We start from the raw sequence: 27,857 nt of genomic DNA on the forward strand, positions 1-27,857 counted from the left end.
GAACCATCTCCCTTGTCAACTTCTAAAAGAATTTTATTCTTGTAAACTAAGATCACTGTATAGTGCCCATCATGTTCCAGACTGGTGGATTTTACAATACAAGGGAATAAAGATTCATGCAGGAACATGGAGATATGCAGGATCAGGCTTATTCCTACTGTTATTTCTTATTATTCCAAATCTTGCACACAACTGCGAATGTAAAATATTAAACTTTATTTCTCTAGTAATTTAGTTATAAAAGGAAGTTCATATCTTGTCACTAAGCTATATTTACAAGACACAGGGAAATCAGTTCTTTTTCATATTAGAAATTAGTTCATCGCAGATCTTTGACAGTTCCAAGTTTTCTTTAGTCTGTAGGGAAATAAAACAAAATTGCAATTACAAAACTGGTTTTTAAACCCTACTTTAATTCTACACATTGCCCATATCTTGAAATAATTCATCAGGAAGGCTAATTTTTTATTGATCATTGCTGTTCCTTCAATGTACCATCTTTAACTGCTTGCTAGCTTGCAAAGTGGTGGCAAAACAAATCTGATAAGCCACACCACCCTTCCAAACAGGGCAAAATGTCAAATACCGAGGAGCATAGATTAAGGTGAGACGGAATGTTTATAAATCTGCAAGGAAAATTGTTTCTTTAAGGAAGAGAGTAGTAGGTACTCAGAATACATTTCCAAGGAGGAGGGTAGAAGCAGATACCATAAAAATGTACGAGGCATTTAGTTGGATGTGAACAGGCAAGGGATGGAGGGATTTAGATTAGCACTATGGTTGGTAAATACATGGTGGACTGAAGGGCCTTGTCCTAAGATTTACTGTTCTATAACATTTGCTAGATTTCCATATTGGATTGTATTAGGAATGCCTTTGAGGTGGTGGTGTAATATTTGAGATTCCCAGAAGAGTGAAAATCAAGTATTTAGATGTGGCCTTCTCCTGCCTTCAACTCTACCTCTCAAATATCAAGACAAAACTCCATCCACTTGTTCAATAAAAGAAAATCTGGAAATGTTATTGAAGTGCCAATAGGTGTTCATAATAGTGTACTTTGTACACTTTGTTCATTTCCCACTTTCAGAGAACCCTCCTACATTCCAGTGTGGGAGAGGATTTAAATAAAATTAAATACAAATCCAAAAAGTGGCATTTTCAAATAACACACATGTAAGCATACACAGAACACATTTAGGCTTAAACCAAGTCAGATAACAATCCTCTACCAGAGAAAAGCCCATCACCAAATGGTTGAGCCAGCAAAAACAAATCAATCATAAACTACAAATTTAGTTCCATGCAGAACCACTGTGGTGTTAAACAACTTATTTCAGGCAGGGCATGTGTGAAGGGGGAATGAAGGTGATCAGAATGATTTAAAAAGTTAATGGTTAAGTGCAGGTTTACAATGACCATCTGTCTCATTTCAGTGAGATGATTAAATTTAAAGTGGCCTAATGTACTCATCAGGATTTGTTGTGAATGATGAGAAAAGGGAAGCCTGAATGAAAAGAATTGTAGTCTATTTCTCATAACCTTATCTTCCAGACTCCTTTCCAAGGAATTAATTTTCATTTGCTCCTTCCGCAGATGAGCCTCGACTGCAGCAATTTCTGCTGTATATTTATTGCGAACTTGCGCAATCACTTCATTTGCTCTGTACAGGAACAGGAGAAAATGTTAGTACCAGCAAATGTACTGTTAAACTCTAAATTGTCCTAAGCAGAATGCACTTGTTTACTAAAACTGCAACCCCACTGACTGATTTACTGTATATTTGACTCCATATTCATTTGAAACCCCAGTCTTCAATTGGCCCAAAATTAGATTACAAATGTGGCAGGATTTCAACTCAAAACATTTCATCCCACAGATGCTATTAAACCCATCGAGTTCTTCCAGCAGATTCATTGTTGCTCTAGATTACTGATGTGCCTGCAATTTCAACCCAAAATGACTTGCCTTTAATTATGACCTCTGAAATTTCAGGTCAATTCAAATGATTTTTAGATGATTAGAACATACAGAATGGATGATACAAGGAATAAGTACTGGTTTCATTTAGCATTTTGTTAATATTTAACTAGGGTCATCATTAACTTCTTCCCACTCATTTCCCCAAGATACTTAAATAGCGGAACTAATGCTAAATTTAAGATTACTCACTGATTCAATTTTTCTTCAGCATGAGCTTTTAGAGCCTGGTATCTCTGTTCTTCCTTCTTAATCCTTGCAAGATAATCTTGAGAACATTTCTTTAGTATCTCTTCATTCTATATAAAAAACACAAAATTGCTGAGTGAACCATTGTCAACATTGCATTTCCTGAGCACTGAATACGAGACAGAAGAGCCAGTACAAAATGTCTTTCTAGAGCTCCTAGTCAGGACAGATCAATTGCAGAAACGTTTGCTGTGCACTTATTCTAAGACAAATTTGAAAGCAAACCATTTCAGTAATAGTAGTTGATTCACAGGTCAGAGCAGGATTACAAAAGAGAAACAAGTCTGATTTACAGGAGACACTACAGATTAGGAGTCATACTCAGAATGTACATTGCTATCAAGGCATAAGTTCCCAAAGTAAAGTGTGTTTTCTCCCCCACATCTGATGCTCACGAGTGGTTAAAGGAAGATATATCAAAGGCAATTTGATAGTCCCCATAGTCTTGCTTCAGCCAAACAGCACCACTTAAACTGGTCGGTACAAAGATCAACCGACATAGAAACAAACACAAAAGGTAAGCAAGGATCAGTAGGGTGCAAGGGCATGCAGTACAATGGAACAATCCTCATTCTAGCCAGCTACATTCCAATCCATCATTCCTTTCCACAGTCAATCTTTATCCATGTCCAATGGGGAAAAGCATACATTGCATTCAATTAGTGCTGTATAAATCACTGTTGAACATTCTCAAATTGCCAGGCATTTGTCTCCAATACTTTTCTCCACAGTTTTGAGAAGACACCATACAAAAATAAAGTCCTTTGGAGATGGTGACCAAGGATTCTCCAGTTGTTACAAAATTAGTATGCTCAAAAAGATTTTACAATTAGTAACAAAGAAAATTTTGCCATCTCAAAACAAACTGTTCGTTCTTTTGCCAGGGTGCTCTCTTCAAGCCAGATACAATGTCTTCAATAGCTCAACACCATTGTTCAATAGGAAGTGCATTCAATTAATCCAAGAAATGTTTCCCAGCAAGGAAATTTCTTCCCATCCCTTTTATTGTCAAGGAACCCTGCTGACAACAAATGAAAGAACACCTTCTATAATGGTCACTGGTATGACTGGATCCCTACCTCAAGTCCAGTCATTGGAAAATCTTTTAAACACGACTGTCACAGGACACCAAGTTTTTCATACTTGCAAAAATTAGACATCATAGCAACTAGCTTTAATCAAGCTGTTATGACATCCTTGACAATGTTATAAGACATTGATAAGGTTATGTGAAATGATGTTTGCACACTATAAGTAGAACATCTCACCATTTTAAACTTGTTTTGCCATTTCTACATTACACTGTACCAGTCCAAAAATTACTCACAGCTTCAAGTCCAAGGCAGAACTGTACGACAACAATAAATCAGCTCAGTGTGAATCCTCACCAAAAACTAAACAGTGCACCACACTAAAGGACTGTTTATCATTGAGCAGACTGATAAAACAATCTACTGAAGCTCCTACTTCATTGTCATAATTTTAAAAGTTTGGTCTGCAAGACAATCTTCATGAATGTAAATATTAAAACTGAATACAAATCATAGGAGCACATTTTTAGCAAAATAAACTTGCCTTTATGTAACCATTAATTGCTTCTTTCTGTTTTTCAAATCGTTTGAATAGTTCAGAAAATGATATTTCAGCTGAATTCAGATCCTTTAAGAGTTGCTGTTTTTCTTCAGTTACTTTGTCTACTTCTGCCTTGGCCGTTTCAACCTTTTTGCTAGATGCCTCTGAAATATTTCAAAAATAATCTTTAGAAGTACGATTTCTAAATAACTATGTTAATTGGTTAATGTATCAAACATTGCCAAAGGAAAAAATGCATTGCCTGAATTACCAAGCTTCTTAAATTTAAAAAACCATGAAACAGGAATAAAACTTACCGTTCATTTGCAAAACCAATTCAGTATATCCATCAATAATTTTCCTAGAAAAAACAAATTTGGCAATAAAAGACCACATTCCCATTAATCAAATGGATGAGAAAACTTTTCACATGAGAAGTACTTACTTCATTTCTTCACATTGTACAAGCTTTTCCTCATGCTTCTTTTTCCATTCCAAAGTTATAGCTTCCTGACGAGCAAGCTACCAAAAATAAAGTATTCCACGGTAAGTTCTAAATCCCAAGCTGATAAAGCACAAGCGTCAACCCAATAGGCTGGAAAGGGCGTTAGGGCAGCTATGTATCAAACAACGCAAAAGCTACCAATTCTAAATTTCAAATCCTACAAAGGTCCAAAACAAGCCTCAACAGATAAAACTATATTATGTAATTTAAAGATTCCGATCTCAGGATCTGTCAAACAGAACAAGTTGCTGATCTGTTGATTAGAACAGTTTATTAACAAATCGTACAGGTCACACCATAACATGGCACTAATCTCTTAACTATAATACGATACTTCCTAAGCAATGGTACAAAAACACAAATCAGGGTTCGCAGCATTATTCAGAAAATTCCCAAGAAGCACAACTATTTAGGAAGGTGTGTTTAACCTTAGATGGAAGTTACCAAAATTGAACCTTGAAAACATTAAGACAACTGTTAGTACATGCCTCTTGCTTCACAGCTGATATGGCCTCATCTGCCTCTTGCTTCACAGCTTGAATTGCAGCATCCATGTCTTTTTGGCTATATTTGAGTACATCAACAATTGTATCTTCAGCAAAAACAGTAGGTGCAAAATCAGCCACTGGATCGTTAAGAATAGGTTGCACATCAGGAATTAAGGGAGCTGTATCCTTTAAAGAAAAAAATACGGGTGTGAATTGATTTACAAATCAATTATGAAAAAATTCAATGATATAGAAGCATTACTAGATTAGGGTTTAATACCCTTAAAGGAAACATCTTTACAACTGAAGGTAGGTTATTTTAGTTAACGTGTGCCATCAGTTTCTCTAACATTAAACCAAATCAACTTTGCTTCACTTATTTACTTCATATAAATCTCAGTGGGCACATGGCCAAATGGTTAAGGCATTGGACTAGCGACCTGAAGATCGTGAGTTTGAGCCCCAGCCGTGAGAACGTGTTGTGTCCTTGAGCAAGGCACTTAATCACACATTGCTCTGTGATGACACTGGTGCTAAGCTGTATGGGTCCTAATGCCCTTCCCTTGGACAACATTGGTGTCGTTGAGAGGGGAGACTTGCAGCATGGGCAACTGCTAATCTTCCATACAACCTTACCCAGGTCTGTGCCCTGGAGAGTGAAGACTTTCCAGGCACAAATCCATGGTCTCGCAAGACTAATGTGTGAGTGAGTGAGTGAGTGAGTGAGTGATATCAAAGCTTAATCTCACATATTCCATCTCTGATGAAAGGTCAGAAGTCTGTACCCCACTCCATTTACAGCCTGACCTACCAGAATTTCTTTTCAATACACCTAGCAAACCTTCACAGCATTAAATTCAAACTTCAAAGTTAGCAAAAACTGTTGAAACAAAAGATACAATACTTCTCTAGTCCCCAGTATCCTGAGCAATATATTTCAACTGTTGTCAGAAAAACAGAGGTGCTTTTTGCAAACATAGCATGTTTCTGGTACCAATGATTTCACATTATAGTCCGTACAAGTTTAAATTTTTGCTACTAATTAAAGAACAAAAGATGTTTTGATTTATTTTCACAGCTTGTAGGGTTGTTTATTAAGGTGTTCAAAAATCTTTATTCCATTGAGGTCATTATTCATTTATTAACTGATAATGAAATGGCACTATCTTACGTTAAAAAAAACTAAGTTACTTACCACTGTTTCTTCATTAGGAAGAGCAAGAGATCTGGTTTCAAGATCAATAATACTGGAATTGCATGACAAAAGAATTTAGTTAGCTAAGTATTTATACTGTTTAAAATGTTTATGTACTGTGATTTAACATTGGATGTTACAGGAACAGCGATGGCAGTTAAGATGGAAACATTTGAGGAAAAGCTCACTACTTACAGCAGTGATACTTTCTCCACCTGAAACCTTACTGCACTTCAACATTTAAGAAAAAAATGGCACATCAAGAAATTCTACATTTTTTAATTTATATCATCCAAACCAGATTACATTTTGGCAACAGCTGTGATAACACTTTAGACAAAGAGGGTTAAGAAAATAGTAAATTAACAAACATTTTACCTTGCAGTTGGTGGATCTGCCACATTGGGCTTAGTTTCCAGGGGCTTAGCAGTTACCTTAATAGGACTTTCCCTCAACAGAGGATCAAACTTCAGGTATAGAGACTGCTTTCTCAAAGCAGAAGCATGAAACTAAACAAATTACAATAGAAAAAGCAGCTTCGGTTAAACTAGCTTGATATTGCAAGAAACACTCAGTGTGCATTTGATTACTAACGTAACTGGTTGGGCACAACACTGTGGGCTGAAGGGCCTGTTCCTGTGCTGTACTGGTCTACATTCTATGCTGCTCTAATTCTTACCTTGTCTAGCGTATGGGCAAATCCAGACCCACTAATTTAGTTGGATCTTCTTAACTGAAGAAATTTCGGCACTCAGTGCTACTTGGCTTTACATTAGTCTATGAGCACTAGCCCTGGCTTCTCCCATAGTCTCGAACAGCCTTACTGCATCCAATCTATTCAGACCTTTTGGATTTTTCCCCCACCCCATATTTCCAAGATCTCTACTCATTCACCCAAATTCTAGCAAACACAAACCTAACCGGCACTCATCATACATCAATAATGCCATCTCATGGACACATCTGGGGAACTTCCACTGTACTTCCTTCATTGCAAGAGCATCTTCCTTCAGAGACCGAAACTACCATACAAAACTTCAGAATGGGGGTCTCAAGTCCTCACACAGATGCACCTCCCCGTTCCTATGCTTATTATGGTGGCTAACATACCATTTGCATTACTTTCAATGGCTTCATTCCATTTCATTGCACCTCACCTATTCATAAGCTCTGTTCAGAAACAACCCATCTTCCTGTTTTGGCTATCAAAGTGAATAACTAGATTTACCTACATACTGTATCTACCTTACATTTGCCTACTGCCTCAATCCGAGTGGCCCACCCTGGTAAGGAATCAAAGTTAATTACAAAAAGAATGCACTTTTAAACTTACCAGTGAGTGACCAAACTGCTCCAGGTAGTCAACTTCAATTGGTTCATTAAATGTTGGAACTGCAAGGGAAAACTTTCAATATTACAATGTTTAAAAGTACTAATTTTTTGTCACAGGTAAAAATCACCTTCACTAAGAATTGCTAATTAAAAATCATTTGATAGTTCAAATGTCAAATCACAGCAAAATCTTGTATTGCTGGCAACTACAAAGCTATGCAAATTGATAAATCAAATAAATTATCCATAGCTAATCTAGTCATGATATACAACTCTAATCCTATACCATCCCAACCAGCTCCATGACACATTGAAATTGCTGAGTAGTTATTAAGTTGCTATAATTTCTAAATGCTTCCCACCACTACAATCAATGAACAATTATTAATCTTACAAATCATGCAAAATTAAAACAGCTTCAAACAACCTAGAGTACAAAAGGGTACAAAGAAGGTTCACCAGATTGATTCCTGGGAAGGCAGGACTTTCATATGAAGAAAGACTGGATGAACTGGGTTTATACTCGCTGGAATTTAGAAGATTGAGGGGGGATCTGATTGAAATGTATAAAATTCTAAAGGGATTGGACAGGCTAGATGCAGGAAGATTGTTCCGGATGTTGGGAAAGTCCAGAACAAGGGGTCACAGTTTGAGGATAAAGGGGAAGCCTTTTAGGACCGAGATGAGGAAAAACTTCTTCACACAGAGAGTGGTGAATCTGTGGAATTCTCTGCCACAGGAAACAGTTGAGGCCAGTTCATTGGCTATATTTAAGAGGGAGTTAGATAAGGCCCTTGTGACTAAAGGGATCAGGGGGTATGGAGAGAAGGTCCTGATAGGGTTCTGAGTTGGATGATCAGCCATGATCATAATGAATGGCGGTGCAGGCTCGAAGGGCCGAATGGCCTACTCCTGCACCTATTTTCTATGTTTCTATGAAACGAAATGCAAAAGGAAGGGTTGACATAGGATTACAGCAAAGGAAAATTATGTGATTAAAAAAAAGCAAGGGACAGAGTATTAGGAATTACTAACACAGCCACAAGCAATAGTGGTAATGTAGGACATAATACAGAAATTAGATGCTTCTAACAGGAAAATAATCATGGATCTTTAATCTACACTACCCAAAAAAAATATGGCTGTGGTAATGTTTGTGGCATACACAAGATGGTTTTCTAAAGGGCCCAAGGAACAGTCCATTTTTGATCCAAAATTCTGCAATAAGGACTAATGGTAGTTCAAGAGACCTTTAAAGGAAATGACCAAAACATGCAGGAATTTTCTTTAAGCACCAAGAGCAACTTAGTTCTATTTGAAAACAGGTTCTTAATTTTAAAAGTAAATTATGAAGTCAAGGCCCATGTTGGCTATGAGACACTGGGAACCATATTGAAATGTATAGCAATAATGGAGTAATTGCTAACTTTTCAAAATATCTGCAGCAAATACAGTGGATTCCAATTAATTGTAACACATCATGATCAGTACATTTTGGCCTAATTAGCTGAAGTTCCATGGAAATAGTTTAAAAGTATAAAATGACAAACAAATTTAACCAAATAAATTATGCATTTAAATTAAATACAGAACAAATTAAGACACTAATACCACCTCAGTACAGTTTCTAATAGTTATTTAAGGACTGTATGCTGGACTGTAATCTTTTGATTTTGCTGTAAATGAGCAAAATCAGTACAGATTCCTAGTGCAGATAATGGACTGGATTTATACAATGCTTTTGACGACTTCATTCTCCAAATCTTCATTTTCATTGTTGATGCCTTCAAATTCTTCGTAGTTCCTAACAAAGTCATGAATTTTCACTGTTTAATTTTCACTCATAGCCATTTCTGGCATCTCCACACCAGAATGCCTGAAACTGCAGTAACCAAAACCGTTCTGAGATGTCTTGCTGCTTATTTCTTGCCAACTATCAGTGACAAAAATCACTGCATTTGAACACAAACACATGCAACTGATACTATTTAAAAACTGCTCACTTCTAGCACTGTGTCTAACGGCCACACAAGCGCATGCAACTGACTCCAAAAGCTTCAGCAGTAGTCTCCTGTCCAAATTAAGTGGCAGTGTTGCAAGTAAACCAGGGGAACCCCAGTTATTTTGTTGACTAACATTTGTTCTTTAAGAGTTGTCGCAAGTAAGTGGCTGCCCCAATTAACCGATAGGCTTAACTAGATTCCACTAGTTTTGTGATCTGGCTGTAGAGAGATTAGAACAGGGCATGTTTTATGCATTAATCTAATAATACATTTTAAAAATTGGAAATACTTAAGACAGCAAAGTGGGGCCAAGGACTGATAAGGAAAGAGGCTACAACAATTGGCAAGCTGGAAACAAGCTTCAAATATTCTATGTACAAAAGAAATATTGATGAATAAAGGAAATGGTAGAGCACCAAAATGAATATTTTGGGCATCTGCATTGCTAGAAGATAACAAAACTCCTAGAAATATTACAGAACTGCAAGCTAAGAGTGAGAACCCAGTTCAAAGAAATTAGCAGTAGTTTAAAAAATTGGGAGAATTTAATAGGGGCTAAAAAATAAATCTTCAAGAACTGCATACCAAGCTTGCAAATATCCCAATGGATATAGCAAACACTGTCACTGTCCACAATGCCATATGTAGATATTGGAACAGACCAGAAGCTAGCATATGTAATCCTACCATTTAACCAAGTGGGCATAAACAGGCTATACTTCGGGGGCGCTTGCAGCTAACAGGGCTCGAGAAGAATTTGGCTGTGGCCTTAACAGTCACATTTGTACAATACATTCTTGTACCTACACGGTTCATCATGAGAATAGAGACTAAAATAGGCAAGGATAGAACAGCCTGTCCCGCTGTGGTCATGCTGTACTGTGCAGGCCATGATGCCAAATCAAACAGATCACATCTGTCTGCACATGATTCACATTCCCCACTCTAAGTGCCTCAAATACCAATTTCATATCTGCTTCCACCATCCTCCTTGGCATTTTCCAGGTACCAAGCACTCTAAAACCTTGCCTTAGCACCTTTAAAACTTAGCACCCATCACCCTGGAAGACTGAAGTGGTGGCCCTTTCGAACACATACCCAAGACAGTACAAACACCTTGTTTGCATGGGGTATGCAATGCCACCTCTTGATTCTTTAAATTTGCCCATAAAAAGCACAGAATTATTAGCTTTACTGCCAAATGAAGCAGTGAATAATTTAATTTAAATAAACCAAGAGCAGTGAGATGTTTTCACAGGAAATGTCTAGCACGGCTTCATTCCAGCTAGATGAGAAGACATACAGTAATATTGGATGATATATTTTGATATCCTCACAGATCTTGTGTACACAAGTTTTGAAGAGTAAATAGGTCAGTTAGCATTAGTTTTGCTCTGACTACATTCTCATGTTATTTGTGAATGAACACGGAAGAGTCAGTGATAACAATGGCAACATTATGGATATTAATATTTTTGCAATAAACATTAGTAAACTATTTGCTTGTTACCAAGATATTTTTAAATTGTGTTTACCCTTGTTCAGAATGTCAGATACAATAGTAAAGAAATAAAACATTCAAATGATGGGAGAAGCAGAGATTTAAGAGTTAGACAATGAATACACACAAGCAAGCAACAGGACTCATCCTTTTCCTGAAGGACATAATTATTGATAGGACTTTATCAATGATAATCTGTTTTGAATTACCATGGCACACGAGAACTTTTTGTATTACCACCTATTCCCATTGAAGTGTAGTGTACAGTACAAAACTCACAGGACTTGACAGTAGATTAAAGCACCAGCATAAATATTTCATCCATTTGCAATGTTTAGAAATAAAATTCAATATCAAAATAGTCATGCAAAACCAAAATCGGAAGTCATGAATCAAGAGCAGCAAATCTTTGGAAGTCTGTATCAAGGACATTTATGGATATTAAGAGAACTAAGTGCCAAGGGATTCATTAAATTCAGTGCAGTAACTGCCATGAAAGAACCGGCCCATTGTGGCTTCTATTGTGTACATTGGTTATTGCTCCACTGATTTAAAAAGCTCAGTTAACCAAGGCCTCAGAATCAGGAACAATAAACAGTTTTATATAAGTGGATTCCAGTTAATTGGCCCATCAGTTAACTGGGGCAGCCATATATTTGGGACAGCTCTCAACAAATAAATTAATCAAGAAAATAACCAGGATCCCCCTTATTTGGGAAACTATGCTGCTTAACTGGGGCATGAAACTTGTCGAACAGTTTCTAACTAGCATCAGTCGCGTGCACTCGTGTAGCCATTATACACTACACTGTGCTTAGAACAAAGATTTTAAAACAGCATTATTCAAAAAGCAGTGATTTTTGTCACTGATAGTTGATGAGAAATAAGCAATAAGACAATGCAGAACTGATTTGCTCCCTGTGGTTTTAAGCACTCAGACTTGGAAATGCCAGTGACAGCTGGGAGTGAAAATGAAATGATTTTACTACTTCAGCAAATCAGGAATTATGAAGAGTTTGAAGGCATTGGCTATCATCCTGGATGTTATGAAATGAGGACTGAGGATGCAGTCACTGAAAGCATTGTATGAATTGCTGTCCATTATGTGCAATAGGTGTCTGCACTAATTTTGTTTATTTACAGTCAAAAGAATACAATACAGACAATCCCTCTGTAGTTAAGTATTAGGAACTAATACAGTTTTAAATTCAGTAGTATTGGTAGTGTTCCAATTTGTTCTACATTTCTATATTCAATGTCAGTAAGACCATGGAGCTGATTATTGACTTCAGAAGGAAACCAGAGATCCATCCATGAGCCAGTCCTCAGAGGATCAGAGATAGAGAGGGTCAGCAACTTTAAATTTTTCACTGTTATTACTTTGGAGGACCTGTCCTGGGACCAGCACACAGGTGCAATTACAAGTTTTGCAAAGATTCTGCATGACATCTAAAACTTTGACAAACTTCTGTAGATGTGTAGTGGAGAGTATATTGAGTGGTTGCATCACAGCCTGGTATGGAAAACGAAGGGTATGTATCTGACGAAGGGTTCCAGCCCGAAACGTCGATCGATCTTTTCCACTGATGCTGCCCGACCTGCTGAGTTCCTCCAGCGTGTTGTGAGTGTTGCTTTGACCCCAGCATCTGCAGATGATTTGTGTTTATGGAAAACCCAATGCCCTTGAATGGAAAATCCTACAAAATGTAGTGGATATGGCCCAGTCCATCACAGATAAAGCTCTCTACACTGATCACACACATCTACACTGGGCACTGTCGCAGGAAAGCAGCATCCATCAGGGACCTCACCACCCAGGCCATGCTCTCTTCTCGCTGCTGCCATCAGGAAGGTGGTACAGGAGCCTCAGGACACTCCACCAGGCTGAGGAACAGTTATTACCCCTCAGCCAACAGTCTCTTGAACCAGAGGGAATTCAACTTCACTTACCCAGTAACTGAAATGTCCCTACAACCAATGCACTTAGTTTCAAGGACTCAACTCATGTGTGATGTTTATTGCTTATTTATTATTTCTTCATTTTTGTATTTGTGGTTTGTCATCTTTTGCACACTGGTTGAACGCTCAAGCTGGCACATTTTTTTCATTGATTCTGTTATGGTAATTATTCTATTATGAACTTATTGAGTATGCCACAAGAAAATGAATCTCTGGGCTGTATACGGTGGCATGTGTATATTAACAAACATACTTTGAATTTAAGATATATAATTTGTGTTTGGTTCGTCTTTTTTATTGCACCTTTTAAACTATTTCCATGAAACAGGCTAATTGGGCCAAAATACACTGGTGCCGACGCATCCCAATTATAGAAACATAGAAAATAGGTGCAGGAGTAGGCTATTCGGCCCTTCGAGCCTGCACCGCCATTTATTATGATCATGGCTGATCATCCAATTCAGAACCCAGCCTTCCCTCCATACCCCCTGACCCCTGTAGCCACAAGGGCCATATCTAACTTCCTTTTAAACATAGCTAATGAACTGGCCTCAACAGTTTGCTGTGGCAGAGAATTCCACAGATTCACCACTCTCTGTGTGAAGAAGTTTTTCCTAACCTCGGTCCTAAAAGGCTTCCCCTCTATCCTCAAACTGTGACCCCTCGTTCTGGACCTCCCCAACATCGGGAACAATCTTCCCGCATCTAGCCTGTCCAATCCTTTTAGGATCTTATACGTTTCAATCAGATCCCCCCTCAATCTTCTAAATTCCAACGAGTACAAGCCCAGTTCATCCAGTCTTTCTTCATATGAAAGACCTGCCATCCCAGGAATCAATCTGGTGAACCTTCTTTGTACTCCCTCTATGGCAAAGATGTCTTTCCTCAGATTAGGGGACCAAAACTGCACACAATACTCCAGGTGTGGTCTCACCAAGGCCTTGTACAACTGCAGTAGTACCTCCCTGCTCCTGTACTCGAATCCTCTCGCTATAAATGCCAGCATACCGTTCGCCTTTTTCACCGCCTGCTGTACCTGCATGCCCACTTTCAATGACTGGTGTATAATGACACCCAGGTCTCGTTGCACCTCCCCTTTTCCTAATCGGCCACCATTCAGATAATAATCTGTTTTCCTATTTTTGCCACCAAAGTGGATAACTTCACATTTATCCACATTAAATTGCATCTGCCATGAGTTTGCCCACTCACCCAACCTATCCAAGTCACCCTGCATCCTCTTAGCATCCTCCTCACTGCTAACACTGCCACCCAGCTTCGTGTCATCCGCAAACTTGGAGATGCTGCATTTAATTCCCTCATCCAAGTCATTAATATATATTGTAAACAACTGGGGTCCCAGCACTGAGCCTTGCAGTACCCCACTAGTCACCGCCTGCCATTCTGAAAAGGTCCCGTTTATTCCCACTCTTTGCTTCCTGTCTGCTAACCAATTCTCCACCCACACCAATACCTTACCCCCAATACCGTGTGCTTTAAGTTTGCACACTAATCTCCTGTGTGGGACCTTGTCTGCAATTAAGCAGAATGCACTGTATTATTGTGCACTAAAAGCACGCTGGCTGGTCCTCCCCTCAAAGATGGGCAGGAGACCTCAATTCAGCACTGTCGACCGAGATGTATAGGTGTACCATAGAAACTTGTCTGAATTTCCCTACAATGCTCAGAAAGGAAAGCACTTGGAATGAAACCTGCATCTCTGACGAACAAAAATTGTTTGGGTTGGGAGGAGTGAACTGCAGTTACGTAACTGCATTTGCAGGCAATAATAATAGTTTGACCAGATATGCTCAACACCAGCTAAAAAATTTCCAAAAGTACAATGACTGAAATATAACACCTTTCTAAAAAGAAATTTCCACTTGCAGGCAATAGATGGGTGACATGGACAGAGGAAGAAAGAGCAACACCCTGCAAACATTTGCCCAGCATTCAATCACTGACAGAAGGAAGATTACCAGGTAGATCAGATTATAACATTCAAGTTAAAGCAAGACCAATTAATTTTATCAAGTATTTTGAAATTTATGTTAAACAATAATTTGATCACCTTCAGGTGTTTGAATTAACACTTTGTATGCTTAATAGATACTGATTTGAAAATATCAGAATTCATGATTTGCTCTCTACCAGTGACACTAAAGCTAAAAGTACATAGATGGATTAGTTTCAAGACAATTATCTTGAAATCAGATGAGATCACAGGCAAATGTTACTGACAATAAAAACAGCTTAACAAGACAGACCAGAAAACCAGTCTTACTTTGGTCAGCTGGTCTGAATTCTTCAGCTTCGCCTTCAATGATGCCATCGAGAAATTCAGAGCTTCCTGCCATGGTGAACTCAAGATTTTTCGTGTCCTGTGTCACTTCTTCACACCTCGATGGTTGTACTCTGTCTGAAATCCTCCTTTCAGGATTAGATACTGGCATGGACTCAATAATATCTCCAATAGCAAAAACTTGAGGCTCCTAAAAATGAAAAAAAGTTTTTGCATGGTTCATTGTCTTACTTAAATTGCACATTTACACCATGACTGAAAATTTGTTTTCAGTGGTTTGTAAATCCAGACTGCCCCTTCTGATTGGTGAAACTTTATTTCTGAAACTGTTCCATTTCAAGTTTGTGTTATGTAGTAAGTGTTTCTAACTGGGATACAGAAGTAAATTTTGCACTTTCCCTTCCGTCCCATATTTACCGCTCAGGAATTAAAATGCAGCAACATCAAAAAGTGGGATGACTGACCCAGCAATTGGTCTTTTTGTAAATCTTTCAAATGAAGTGCATCTTATGTGTTAGCATTATCTTGCCAAAATTGAGGAAGAAGAGATACCAGGCTCTGAAAGTACATGATGAAGAAAAATTGAAACAATGAGAAACTTTAAATTTAGCATTAGTTTCACTATTCAGATTTGCTTGTTAGTAGCAATGTACTGGGGGATGGTGGCACAAAAAGAAGGGAGATGCAAATAATAACTATAGTTCTCCATGGACAGTTAGGAGCAGCAAGTACCTGGGAGTGCACAAAACAGACCTGGTCCCTCAACACCAGCCCTTTGGTCAAGAAAGTACAACAGTTCCCACTTCCTGAGGTAATCCCTCCCAATCTAACTTTTTAAAAAAATATATAAACAGGAGCACGATTGAGAGTGTCCTGACAAGCTACAAGACCCTGCAAAGGATTCAGAGGACCGCTGAGAAGATCATCAGTCTCCCTTCTACCTATCCAAGACATTTATCAGGAGCACAGTGTATGTGGGGCCCTTAGCATTGTCAATAATCCCTCCCTTCATCCAATCTCTTTGACCCTCTACCATCAGGAAGAATTTACCACAGCATGAGGACAAGGACTGTTAGGATGGGAAACAGCTTCCGTCCCAGGCTGAGTGACTACTCAACTCCCTGCAATCTTCAAGGTCTCACTACGTATGAAGCACCAGTAGCGTTACACCATTTACTTTTTAAAATTGTATTTTTTAAATAAACTTATTTTACTAATTTATTTGTAGTGATATTACTCTGTTGAGAGAGCTATATGTACTGTGCACTTTAGTCTGCAAGAAATTGTTTCATTTGGCGGTACATATATAAATGGTTGAATGACAGTAAACTTGAATTTAATAAAATACTTAAGTTAACTGGTACTAGTTCCTTGGCTAGAACATGGAGAAACGATGAAAAAAAATCTAAAAATCATTGCATTAACCTGAAATCCTAGGGAAGATAAAGAGGCAAGTCATTCAGGAGAGAAATTGTTGGCACCTTGGTAACCTAGAACAATATATTGAAAACACTGGGTTGAGCAGAATCTGTGGGAAGCAACAAATTAATGTTTTGGGTTGAAATGCTGCTATGTTTGCAATGTAGTTTAATCAACTGAAATCTGAGAGCAATTGACCTCAGTCCTGAATCATATAAACCAGTCATGATCTAAGGGATTGCTGTTTTAGTAAACAGTTTTGATATTGTGTACCTGAATTATTGTCCTTTTAGATTTCAAGATTTCACCCACCTGAAATAAAGGAATTGCTGAGACCTCCCTCATCGGCTTAACCTTACAAGTGTTCCTAAGAATAATAAATTCAAATTATTAATGCAAGTTGGGCAGACAAATCCAATTTAAAAGAAAAAAATACACACATTTGAGAGACAAAGGATAAAAACGAAGTAGGACAGAAGAGCTGTAGTCAAAACAAGGGACGTCTTGTGATGAGCTCTGTTAAAGGTGATGCTTCCACATTATAATGAATACAGTTTAAACCTCCTAAGCCTTAGTCTCCAGTATACACTCAGTGGCCACTTTATTAGGTACACTGCTCATTAATGCAAATATCTAATCAGCCAATCATGTTGCAGCAACTCAATGCACAAAATCATGCCGACGTGGTCAAGAGGTTCAGTTGTTCAGACCAAACATCAGAATGGGGGAGAAATGTAATCAGTGACTGATTGCAATGATTGTTGGTATCTCAGAAACTGATCTCCTGGGATTTTTATGCACAAACCTCTGGAGTTTAGAGAATGGTGCAAAAAACAAAATGACATCCACTGATCACCAGTTCCGTGGGTAAAAATGCTTTGTTAATGAGAGGGATCAAAGGAGAATGGCCAGACTTGTTCAAGCTGACAGGAAAGTGACAGCAACTCAAGTCTTGTATTACAACTGTGATGTGCAAAAGAGTATCTCTGAATGCACAACACGTTAAACCTTGAAGTGTATGGGCTACAGCAGCAGAAGAGCACACCTGGGTCTACTCCTCTACCTAATAAAATGCTGTTGAGTGTACAAGGTCATAACTACAAGCCAAAATATCTACCCACATTTCTTGGGGTTTCATATAACATCAGGCATAGCAGTGGCTCAATTCTGCGATAAGTAGAGGTTCTCTAAAGCAGGATATAATATTCTTACTGTCAATGTCAATTATTTCCAATCATGTGTCATAAAGAATTATGGAATAGTTGGAGGACAAAGAATGAAATTGTGGTCAGCAGTCATCTCAATGAGGCACAAATCAGGTTCAAAGGAAAAAACAGCGAGTGATTAAAAATATTTGTATGATCGTTGAACGTTACGTTTCAGCAGGGTGTTCATCTAATATCCACAGAATTAACAAGATTTTTTAAATTTCTTATTTCTTCAGGGGAATGCAAGCATAGCTAAAAATTCTATCTCCAACTGCCTAGAATATGTGGGGCAATCCTTCACTTCGAGCCACCCCAAAGCTTTGTTATCTAGGAATTTGATTCAGTGGCTATAAACGACATTAATAAGCCTGCTGAGATGGTATTCTCATGCATCTCCTGCTCAGAGAGCTCTTTTAGCACAATTCCTAATAAGCAAAATTCAAGATTAATGTCTCTAGTTGCTTATTACCACCAGCATACACTCTAAAGGTATGAAAAGTGTCATTGTTCTACTAAGATGCAAATTTTCCTCAATTTACTCAGTTTTGCCTCACCAGGACAATTCAGTTACAGACCTCTCTATCCACTCAAGTCAAACATTGACCAAAGAGCAAAATTAAAGGAGAGGCATTGATTGCCCTTGAGACCAGAGCAACATTTGGAGTGACATCAAGATGCCCTGGTAGAAGTGGACATCAAGGGAAAAAGAAAACCTTTAAAGAGCATAGCTGTACTTCACACAGGTCTGTCTTCCCATTTCTTCAGGTAAATGTCCTTCTCCCAATCATTTTTAGCTGCTTTATAAAAGATCTTTCTTGACAACATCATAATATTCAATTCCATCTGCAATGCAAAGGATCAATGCCTGCTTGCATTAAGACTGAAAGATCTTATTGGTATGGGCTCATGAGTGCAAAGTAATATTTGTCTAATGAACTACCCAGTCATTGAATGCAGTCCTGCATAATTACTTCAGATTTGTCATGACCAGAAGCTCAGCTGAACCAGCAGGAAATACCGTGGCTACAAGAGCAGGTCAGATGGCAGTACATGTCAGTGACTCTTCTCTTCTACCAGGCTCTTTAGACAAGTGTGATGAAATACTCTCCACCTCCATTTAACACTCAAGTGCAATACCACCACAAAGAAAGTGGCCCCCTTTGTTGACACTATTAGTATGTACCATCCACAACCTTTATGGCTAAGAATAATAAGAACAAGGATACAGGAATACCAAGTATAATATTAACGTTTCTTAATTTCCACTGCATCTAAAAACTTTAAACCTCCACCAGCATTGTGAGGATGATCTTCAGATAAACTGCAGCGGGTCAAAATGGCTCATCTCTACCTTAACAGCAATTAGGAATGTACCCTGACCCTACCAGCAATACCTGTGCCCTAAATTTTAACATGGGAAATGCCGGGTTGCAATTTAGAACTCACAAAAACAAAATTTTAAAGGAAGTTTTTGTAAAAGGCTGAAGAGTGGGTTAACAGATTAGAGTAATTTGGTCAACTAGCTAAGATAGTGTTTCAACCCATTTAGTAAGCATATTATCATGACTAGCCCATGCCAGAGTACTGTAGGATGTTTCTTGTTTTTTTTTTAAAAATCCTTCAATGCTTCAAAAAGCTACAAAAGACAGGCATTCAAGTGCTTTACTATATTTAAATAAAAGAACCATTGAAATTTGATCCACTTACTTCTTTACAGGTTGCTTCTGAACCTCTTTAATTCCTTTAGTAGATCCATTTGCCCCTGGAGTGCTTTCTGGCTTCTGCAATATATCCACTTTGTCCGCAGATGGCTCAACATTCTCTTCTTTATCTTGCAATAATTGCTTTGCAGCGTTGGCTTTTGGCAACTTAGAGCTGGGAGAATTACTAACTTTTGAAATTCCACCAAAAGGATTGAAATTTGGGTCATCTAGTTTGTCCCAGTCAACACTGTAGTTAAATTTTGGGACTACAGGATCAGTTTCACTCAATTTTACAGCCTCCTTACTCTGTTCTTCCAATTTGCAGTGTTCATCAGGGTGAATTTCATTCTGTTTTATAACTTCCTTAATCTGCTCTTCAGATTTGTTATGCGCTGATTTCTCTGTAGTTTCTTTGGACCTCTTAGGGCATAACTGCCCTCCAGGTCTTTTCCCCAACTTCTTTGGTGGTGGTTTCTTCTTCACTTCATCATCAAATGCAAACTCCAACTTTACTGGTTGCAAAGAATCAGCATCAGCTTTCTGGGCATTTTCAGATGCAAGATCTAGAATAAGTACTGGGGAAGTCTCTGGTTTTTGCACTCCCGTCAGAAGGGAGTCAGAGCTTGTGCTGTCACAGTTGAGATTCAATGAATTTTCTACAGGAAGTTCTAAACTTTCCACTGCTGCCTCACTTTTGCAAAGATCAATCTTCTCAAGACAATCTCCCTCAAAGCTGTTCAACTTCTGAGATACAATTACCTCAGAATCCTCCTCTATGTAGTTGCTTTGACACTCCATTTGTAAAGGCATGTCTGCTGATGTGTTCATTCGCTGATCTGCATTAATGTTATAGGGAGGGGTTAAAGACATTTTTGCAGTCTCCTCAAGAAGCATTTGACTATTCACTGGAGTAATTTTGAGACTTTGCTCACGAGAGTCAAGCTCGTTGTCACTCGGTTTCTGAGCTGGCGAATTCATAACTTTTGAATTACTTTGAAATGGATTTATTGCATCAAGCATGTCAAGATCAAGTGTATATGCTCCATGAGATGGAACTTGTTCCTCGTTGGCAAAAGATTGGCTAGTCTCTGTCAGAGATAAAAAGCATCTCAAATTTAATGAACAACAACCAGAGGCATATTTGAAAAGTACCCCGCTAAATGAAATCAGCCAAAGATTTTATTTTTGTTTCAAAAGCTAATTTAAGTTCAGAAACCTTATGTCACTTTGCAAACTAGTTTCAATTCAGAGTAAATGCTAACAATATCTTGACTTTTAACTCAAAAGTGAACTGGCAGTAATTGTGGTCAAAATTATGAAAGCTCAATTTTACATTGCCTTTTTTCCAATAAACAGGATTTTAGAAAATATGATAAAGTTTAACTTACTTTACAAACTAACTTTGCATACAATAACACAAGATCAAGAGTCACAATTCAAATATACCAAATAAAATAACCAAATATACTTGCTTTGTTTCAATTGCTCTTCTGATTGCAGATTAAATACTTCAGAACTTCCACCAGAATCTTTGTGCCTGTAATTGTAAAAGATATTTAAGCGATCTCTCACCATTAAGGTGGACAAGTCCCCAGGGTCTTACACAATATACTCCGTGATATTGAGGGGTGCCATGACCAAGATAGTCTTTTCCCAGCTACAGGAGAGGTTCTTGTGGACTGGTGAGTAGTTTATGTTTCTTTTTTCAAGGGGGAAGGGGAGGGCTAAAGCACTGGTATAACCCTCAAAATTATAAACTGCCTAGTCTCACTTTAGTGGTAGAGAAGCTATTTTTGGGGACTCTTAGGAACAGGACTGATGAGCATTTGGAAAATGATGGCCTAATTTGGGATAGTCTTTAAGGGGCTGGATAAGTCATATAAACGATTGAGTTTTGAAGTAATGACCCAAGATGCTCAAAGGGTAGAGCAGTGCAAGGAATTTTGACAAGATGCCTCATGAACTCATTCAGAAAATTAAGATGCACAAGATCCACAATCACTTGGCTTCAGAATTGCATGGCGCATAGGAATCAGTGCAGTGGTTGATAGGTCTTATCCTGGCAAAAAGCCACAGACTTAGTGGTGTTCCATAGGATAAAAAAAAAAAATCAGTTACAGATATGGTTAGAGAACTGATAAATGGTAAATGAAAAGGAAAGGAACAGTTAATGACAGAACCTTTAACATGGTCCAAGTCCACAGCTCCCTGAAAGTAGCCACATAATTCATTAGGGTTTTCCAACGTGTACTGCTTTATTTGTTGAGGCACTGAGTTCAAACTTAGAAAGCTATGTTGCAGCATTATAAAGCTCATCAGGCTGCATCAATTCTGATTGCCCCATTTTAGGAAGGATGTGGAGGCCCAGAGAGAGCTCAGAAGTGTCCCGGCATGCTGCGTAGACTGGAGGATTGCTATAGAGGCAAATTATAAAATTGTGTGAGGCATTGAGTAGACATCTGACATCTTTCTTCTCCAATAAAGTATCTAATAGAGGGGCACAGTTTAAAAATGCGCAGGGGAAGTTTTTTTTTAAATATAAATAGTGAAGAGCACTTGAAAAATACAGGATGGTGCAGGCAGACATGATAAACACGTTTAAGACACTTATAGATAGGCACATGTAGAGAATGGAGTGATATGGGCCATCTGCTTGCTGGGATTAGGTGCCACTAGCTTAGTTTGGCACGTCATGGGCAGCAGGGTCTATTCCTGTGCAATTATGTTCCATAAAGCCATACGACATAGGAGGAGAACCGGACCATTTGGCCCATCGAGTCTGCTCCACCATTCCATCATGATGGATTTATTATCCGTCTCAACCCCATTCTCCTGCCTTCTCATCACAATCCAAGAACCTATCAACCTCTACTTTAAATATATTCAACAATTTGGTCTCCAGAGCCATATGTGGCAATGAATTACAGTGGATACAAGATGGGAGTACACCATACCACCTCCTCAAACCTTGCACAATTGGGTTAGATTACAGTTATAGTCAGAGCACCACAGCACAGAAACAGGTCCTTCCCCACATCTAGCCCATGTTGAATTATTTCCATAAAACTTTTAACCATCTTTAGAAGAAAACATCTAACAGCAGCTAGCGTCCATCAATTTATTATTGGAAGAAATTGAGTGTTACACTATACATCTGACGCAATTGTAACTAAGGTTAATTAAACTCAGATGTAATGTTAGAAAGCTCCACCTGTGGAGGGATGAAAATGAGGTTTACCAAATTAAACTTGGGGGGAAAAAAAACTATGGGAGAACGAGAGGCAGCAAACGCAGGTATGGACAAGCGAGAGAAATGCAGCAAACTATTAAAAATTAAATATATAAACTGTTAAAAGTAGAATTAGTAGTGAACATCGCTACTCTATTTACTTGAAAACCTCAGTGAAACCCCTGGCAAGAGAGAATATATCAATAGAAGAATTACTGAAGCTACGGCTGTAACAAGCACCAGCTATAGCGAGACAATATCAGCAGAGATGAGTGTCCAAAATCTCTGCTGTGTAACTGGGAATTAGTTCTGTTAAATCATACCAAGGATTTGGTGAATTAAAACACTTTTGCTGTCCCAAGTGTAAAATGTGTGTGTGAAATATGTTCAGTAGTGTTGTAACTGAGAAATGTTTGGAAATGACGTGATTTTGAGATAGAAGTCAGAATGAGTACAAGAACTTACTGTAATCCTGTTGTATACAGATCAGGTTTTTTTGTTGTACAAGTTTTGAGAAGTGACTTTCCATGGATGACCAGCTATTTCATCCAATGAACCAAGAAACAAGATGACGAGCCAACCATGATCAACAAACCAGCACGGAACAAAATACTTCATGACGTGTTGGATTTAACATAGTTGGATGTACAAGTTTATTATTCATTTAGAGGATCTGAATTTGATTTCCTGCAAGAATTGATTTTTGCAAAGACTTTGATAAGTTACTAAATGGGATTTACTTTAAAAATTGTGATGTTGGAGAATTGTCATGAAAGGAATTAAGTTGAATATTTTTTAAAATTTAAACTTGTAGACATAGTGACTTGAACTGAAACTGAAGTTAACCATAATACCCAAGAATAGAAATTCAATTAGTTCTAACCAACTAGGGATAAATAGAAAGGCAAAAGGTTAGTCTATAAACCTTTAAATAGGGAATAATACTAGACCTAATTAATTACAGAAATTAGAGTAATAAATGTTATTCTAATGAACATCACTGATTCCAATTGAAAAGGAATTTGATATCTGAGATTTGGAATCTAAACAGAATGTTGGAACTTTGAATTGTTCTTACTCATGTAAATATTTTGCATATATTACTACTTTTTATAAATAAATTTACCTCCAGAAGTGTGCATTTTTTTTTTATTCACTGCCTCCTTCCAATACCCAAACTGATGGTCCACTGGGACCTAGCGTTATGCTATGTAATTTGATCTTCAAGAGTGCGGCGAATAGTCACGCGAGAAGAGACAAACACTACACAGGTGTTACACAATACAGAAGTCATCTTTGTGTATAATGGAGTTGAATGCTTATTTGGATCCTGTTATCTTTGCAGGCAAGGCAGTATCTCAAAGTATACCCAACAGGGAAAATAGGCAACCCAGAAGCAAAGAGATTAGCACAATCTCATTACAGCACCGACCACGACTGATCAGGATTATTCCTGCCGCTGTCTGTAAGGATTTTGTATGTTCTCCATGTGACTGTGTGGGCTTCCTCCGGGTGCTTCAGTTACATCTCATCAGAACTGAGAAAGCATTTAACTGAGTAACCTTAACGGGAATATTCATAACTGAATACAATATCACAGGACTGTTAAAGTCTCAGACAATTACATAAAACTAGCTTAGAACCAAGTACACACATTTTGGCTCACTGTGACAGAGTACTTATTCTTGTAACACAAAATGCTGGAGGAACTCATTTATTCTTACCATTTATCCTCATTAAGATTTTCTGGACCCTGTATGTTCAATGCAATTTCCTCATTGTTTCCAATTTTCTGAAATGCAACATTGGTGATATGTGGACTCAATATTTTCCGTGTAACAGGGTCTCTTGCAGGGGTTTGGAAGGACACCTACATTGTGAAAAGTTAGTTTAGAACAGAGGAATATATCAATAGCATCTCTGTAAATATTCAGTGCCCAAAGTAGCTAACTCTTGTATCTGTGGTGATACTTTGCAATTAAATTTGAATAGAAAACTCAAATGTTTTAAGAGACAAATGAAAGTCAAATTTAGCCTAACCTCTGCAGCGTATTTAATGTACTGAATAGCACCAAGTAGGGAACAAAGTAGTGGACTGGAAATCAAATCAGAAATTAGACTCAACGTGCATAGCTCACCAGAAAACTTGCTTCCACCAATAACCATTGCCTACTGCACCATTAAGTTTTGCTACACAGATATTTTTAGTGCAGAGTGATATCTTATATGATAAAAAGCTTCAGTTGTTAAATATTCTGAAAATACCCATCCTTTGATTTATTTGAAATGAAGAAATTTTATATACAAGTTTTAAGTTTCAGATCTTTGGAGAACCAAATAATGAACATTAAAGTTCAACAAGTTGATTAAAAACAGAAAATAGACAAACTATTAATGCTATAATGCAAAAAAAAAGCACCTTGGAAAGTTTTGTTGAACTTTTTGGAGGGAAATTTTCCTTCTCTGTTACTCGAAGAGTTGGTTTCCCAGGGTTTGCAATCGGTGTTGACGGGATACACTGTTCATCCATTATAGTGGAGCCTTGAAGGTCCAAATAACTGTTTTCATCCAAATGCAAACTCATACCAGATTGGCTGAGAAAGATGCAAGGCAAGATAAACCACTTATAACTGTCTATAAATAATTCATAGAAACAACATTAAACACTAATACAAAGTCACTAGTTTTCTGAATACATTACTTCCAGATTTTTCAGTGTTCTTTTAACAAACTGTATATTCACACATGGAACCATCAAGACTCCATCCAAAAATTGTACTTGAGATACAAAACTGTCAACTAAATAATGAACATCAATACTCTTCCATTAGTTTATATCTATTCAGCATCCTCTGTCTCAACATCTTTCCTACAGTGCAGTGATTGAAATACATACTATTAAGTTGTAAAACCATTTCTTCAGGGTCAACATGAAAGATGAACATTTCTCTCTGGACAGGTGCTTCTGGACTTTAACCTCTAATTCCTAAAACCAGAGATTATTATTGTAATCTTTTCTGGTATCCTTCTATCTCACATCCTTCCTATAAATGAAGCGACCAGAACTGAACACAAGACTGGAAGAGCAAGACCAGAGATTTATAAAGGCTCAGCAAGTTATACAAGCTTCTATCGATAAAATCCCATTTTAATATGCTTTATTAATTGTGCCCCATCACCTGTGAACCCATATCCCCAGGGCCCTGCATTCCTTTACCAACACTATCTTTTACCCTAATGTTATCTCTTCATACTTCTTACCAAAATGCATGAGCTCACATTTCTCTGCCTTAAACTTCACCTGCTATGCTTCTATCCATCTACCAGCCTTTTTACATAGACTATACTTCCATTTTACAGTGCTATCAAGCTTCACATCACATGCAAATTTAGAAATTGTGACTTTCACCGAAAATTAGGATATTAATATGGATTAGAAACACTAACTCCTGGGAATATCACTATACACCACCCCCCAACCCCAGTTTCAATAATGATCACTCACCACAATCTTGCTGTCAACTATTAGCCAATTCCACATCTATAATATCAATACCTTTTATGCACTGGTTCTATTAGGCCTGTAGCCAAATAGGGATCTTTGCGCCTTTTGACAGCTCTAATGACAAGCCATTTGTGACTTTTGTTTGCCTCAGCTAGCCCTATTTGCCTGCATTTGACCCAATCCCTTCAAATCTTCCTATTCACAAATACATAATTGAAATAGTTCTAGAAAAGGCATACAGGCCAAACACTGGAAAATGAAAATAACTCAGGTAGACAACTTGGTTGGCAATGACAAGATGGGCCTTTAAAGATCCCGTTTACATGCTACATAAACATAGATTTTCTCGATAGATCACAGCATCTTATGCCCACATACACCCTTAGATCTCAAATCCAGCATTTCCCTAAACATATTTAATGTAACCAGTACAGTAAACTCAAGTAACATCCCAGCAATTGGATTCAGCACATACGCTCTCTTTCTGGGAGAGTCAGTTAATAGAGAGGGGCAGAACACTAGGGTGATGGAGACGGAATCCTTCACCACCCAGATGACCATCAAGTACAGCAGTCCCAGGGCTGCAGAAGATAACACAAAAGTTTGTTTTTTTTTACATTTTTGGTGTCATTTGCACAGCACATTCAGTTGGGGTAAGTTTTTTTTGTTTAAAGACCTTAGTAACATTCCACTCATGTGACGTTATACGCCCCATTTTCGAGAAGAATCCCACCAGTATTCATTAACAGTGCAACAACTAGACTCTGGTCCTTCCCCGCAAAGACTTCGCGTTGGCTGCACCAAGCTTCGCTGCATCCCTTCGTATGACTAGAAAATGGTAGTCGCACCACAGCTCGCTGAGTTAAAATGTCAACACTGTCTGCGTTCCCCACCACACCCAACCCCAACCCCAACCCCAACCCGTCTCCCGCCGCCGGTCCTCTCCCGATCCATCTGCAGACCCCTCCACCTCACTCTCCTATCCCAATTCCCCCACCCTCCAACCCTACCGCCTACCTCCCACCACCGTCAGCCCCACTCCACCCTTCTCCCGCGGCCAGCCCCTGCCTCACCTTCCACCGCCGCCCGCTCCTACTCTACTCCGCTCCGGCTCCGGCTCGCTCGCCAAATTTTAAAACCTGACCGTTTGGCGCCACGTCCAATACAAAGCAGCCGCTTTCCAAGGTCATCGTTCAGCTGGTTTACAAACGGACCAATCGGCAGCCGGAGAAAGGCGTCGCTCTTCTCGCGAGAAGACAGTGCCATGGAGCCCCTCTTGCTGCTGAAGCTGTGTGATTGGGAGCATCTCGTCGCGGGTGGGGCCTGTTATCCCAGCTTGTTAGACACCGCGCTTTACACAGAGATTAGCAACACCCAATATCGTTTGCGGAATGCACATCATGAAGGTTGCTACTTGTGTTTTATATCAAATTGGCTATTTGTGTCCCGAGGGTCCGGTGACTGGGGTTGAAACAAAGGACTGAGCCTGCTGCTGGGAGTTCCTCTCAGGCAAGAAGGGGATAGAGGTGGAAAGAAAACGGTGGAGAAGACGGAGATATTGGGTGAGAGGAGTTGTATGGAGGAAGGCAAATGGCAGGTTTCTGGGGAAGCGACCGATTGAGGATTGTAGTGGATTATCATCCAGTGATGAAGGCAGTAAACTAGATTTAAATCAAATGAGGAAGGAAGAGTTTAAGGTTTTGTTGAGTT

General features: G+C 38.5%; 1 protein-coding gene across 1 annotated transcript; it reads right to left on the reverse strand.

Annotated features, from left to right (window-relative positions):
• Nucleotides 1–201: 201 nt before the first annotated feature.
• On the reverse strand, nt 202–27,339 carry LOC134344974 (transforming acidic coiled-coil-containing protein 3-like). The gene is made up of 17 exons (XM_063045106.1): nt 27,221–27,339; nt 25,062–25,236; nt 24,367–24,512; nt 20,886–20,950; nt 19,418–20,501; nt 16,815–16,869; nt 15,066–15,273; nt 7,320–7,378; nt 6,365–6,495; nt 5,987–6,038; nt 4,792–4,977; nt 4,244–4,320; nt 4,116–4,159; nt 3,802–3,962; nt 2,170–2,276; nt 1,540–1,660; nt 202–357 (listed from the first exon to the last, which is right to left on the reverse strand). Exons 2-17 carry the CDS (start codon nt 25,224–25,226, stop codon nt 292–294), a joined length of 2,727 nt encoding a protein of 908 aa, XP_062901176.1. The 5' UTR covers nt 25,227–25,236; nt 27,221–27,339; the 3' UTR covers nt 202–291.
• Between the last annotated feature and the right edge of the window lie 518 nt (nt 27,340–27,857).

The sequence above is a fragment of the Mobula hypostoma genome, chromosome 4 (genome assembly GCF_963921235.1).
Source record: "Mobula hypostoma chromosome 4, sMobHyp1.1, whole genome shotgun sequence".
Taxonomy (NCBI): domain Eukaryota; kingdom Metazoa; phylum Chordata; class Chondrichthyes; order Myliobatiformes; family Myliobatidae; genus Mobula; species Mobula hypostoma.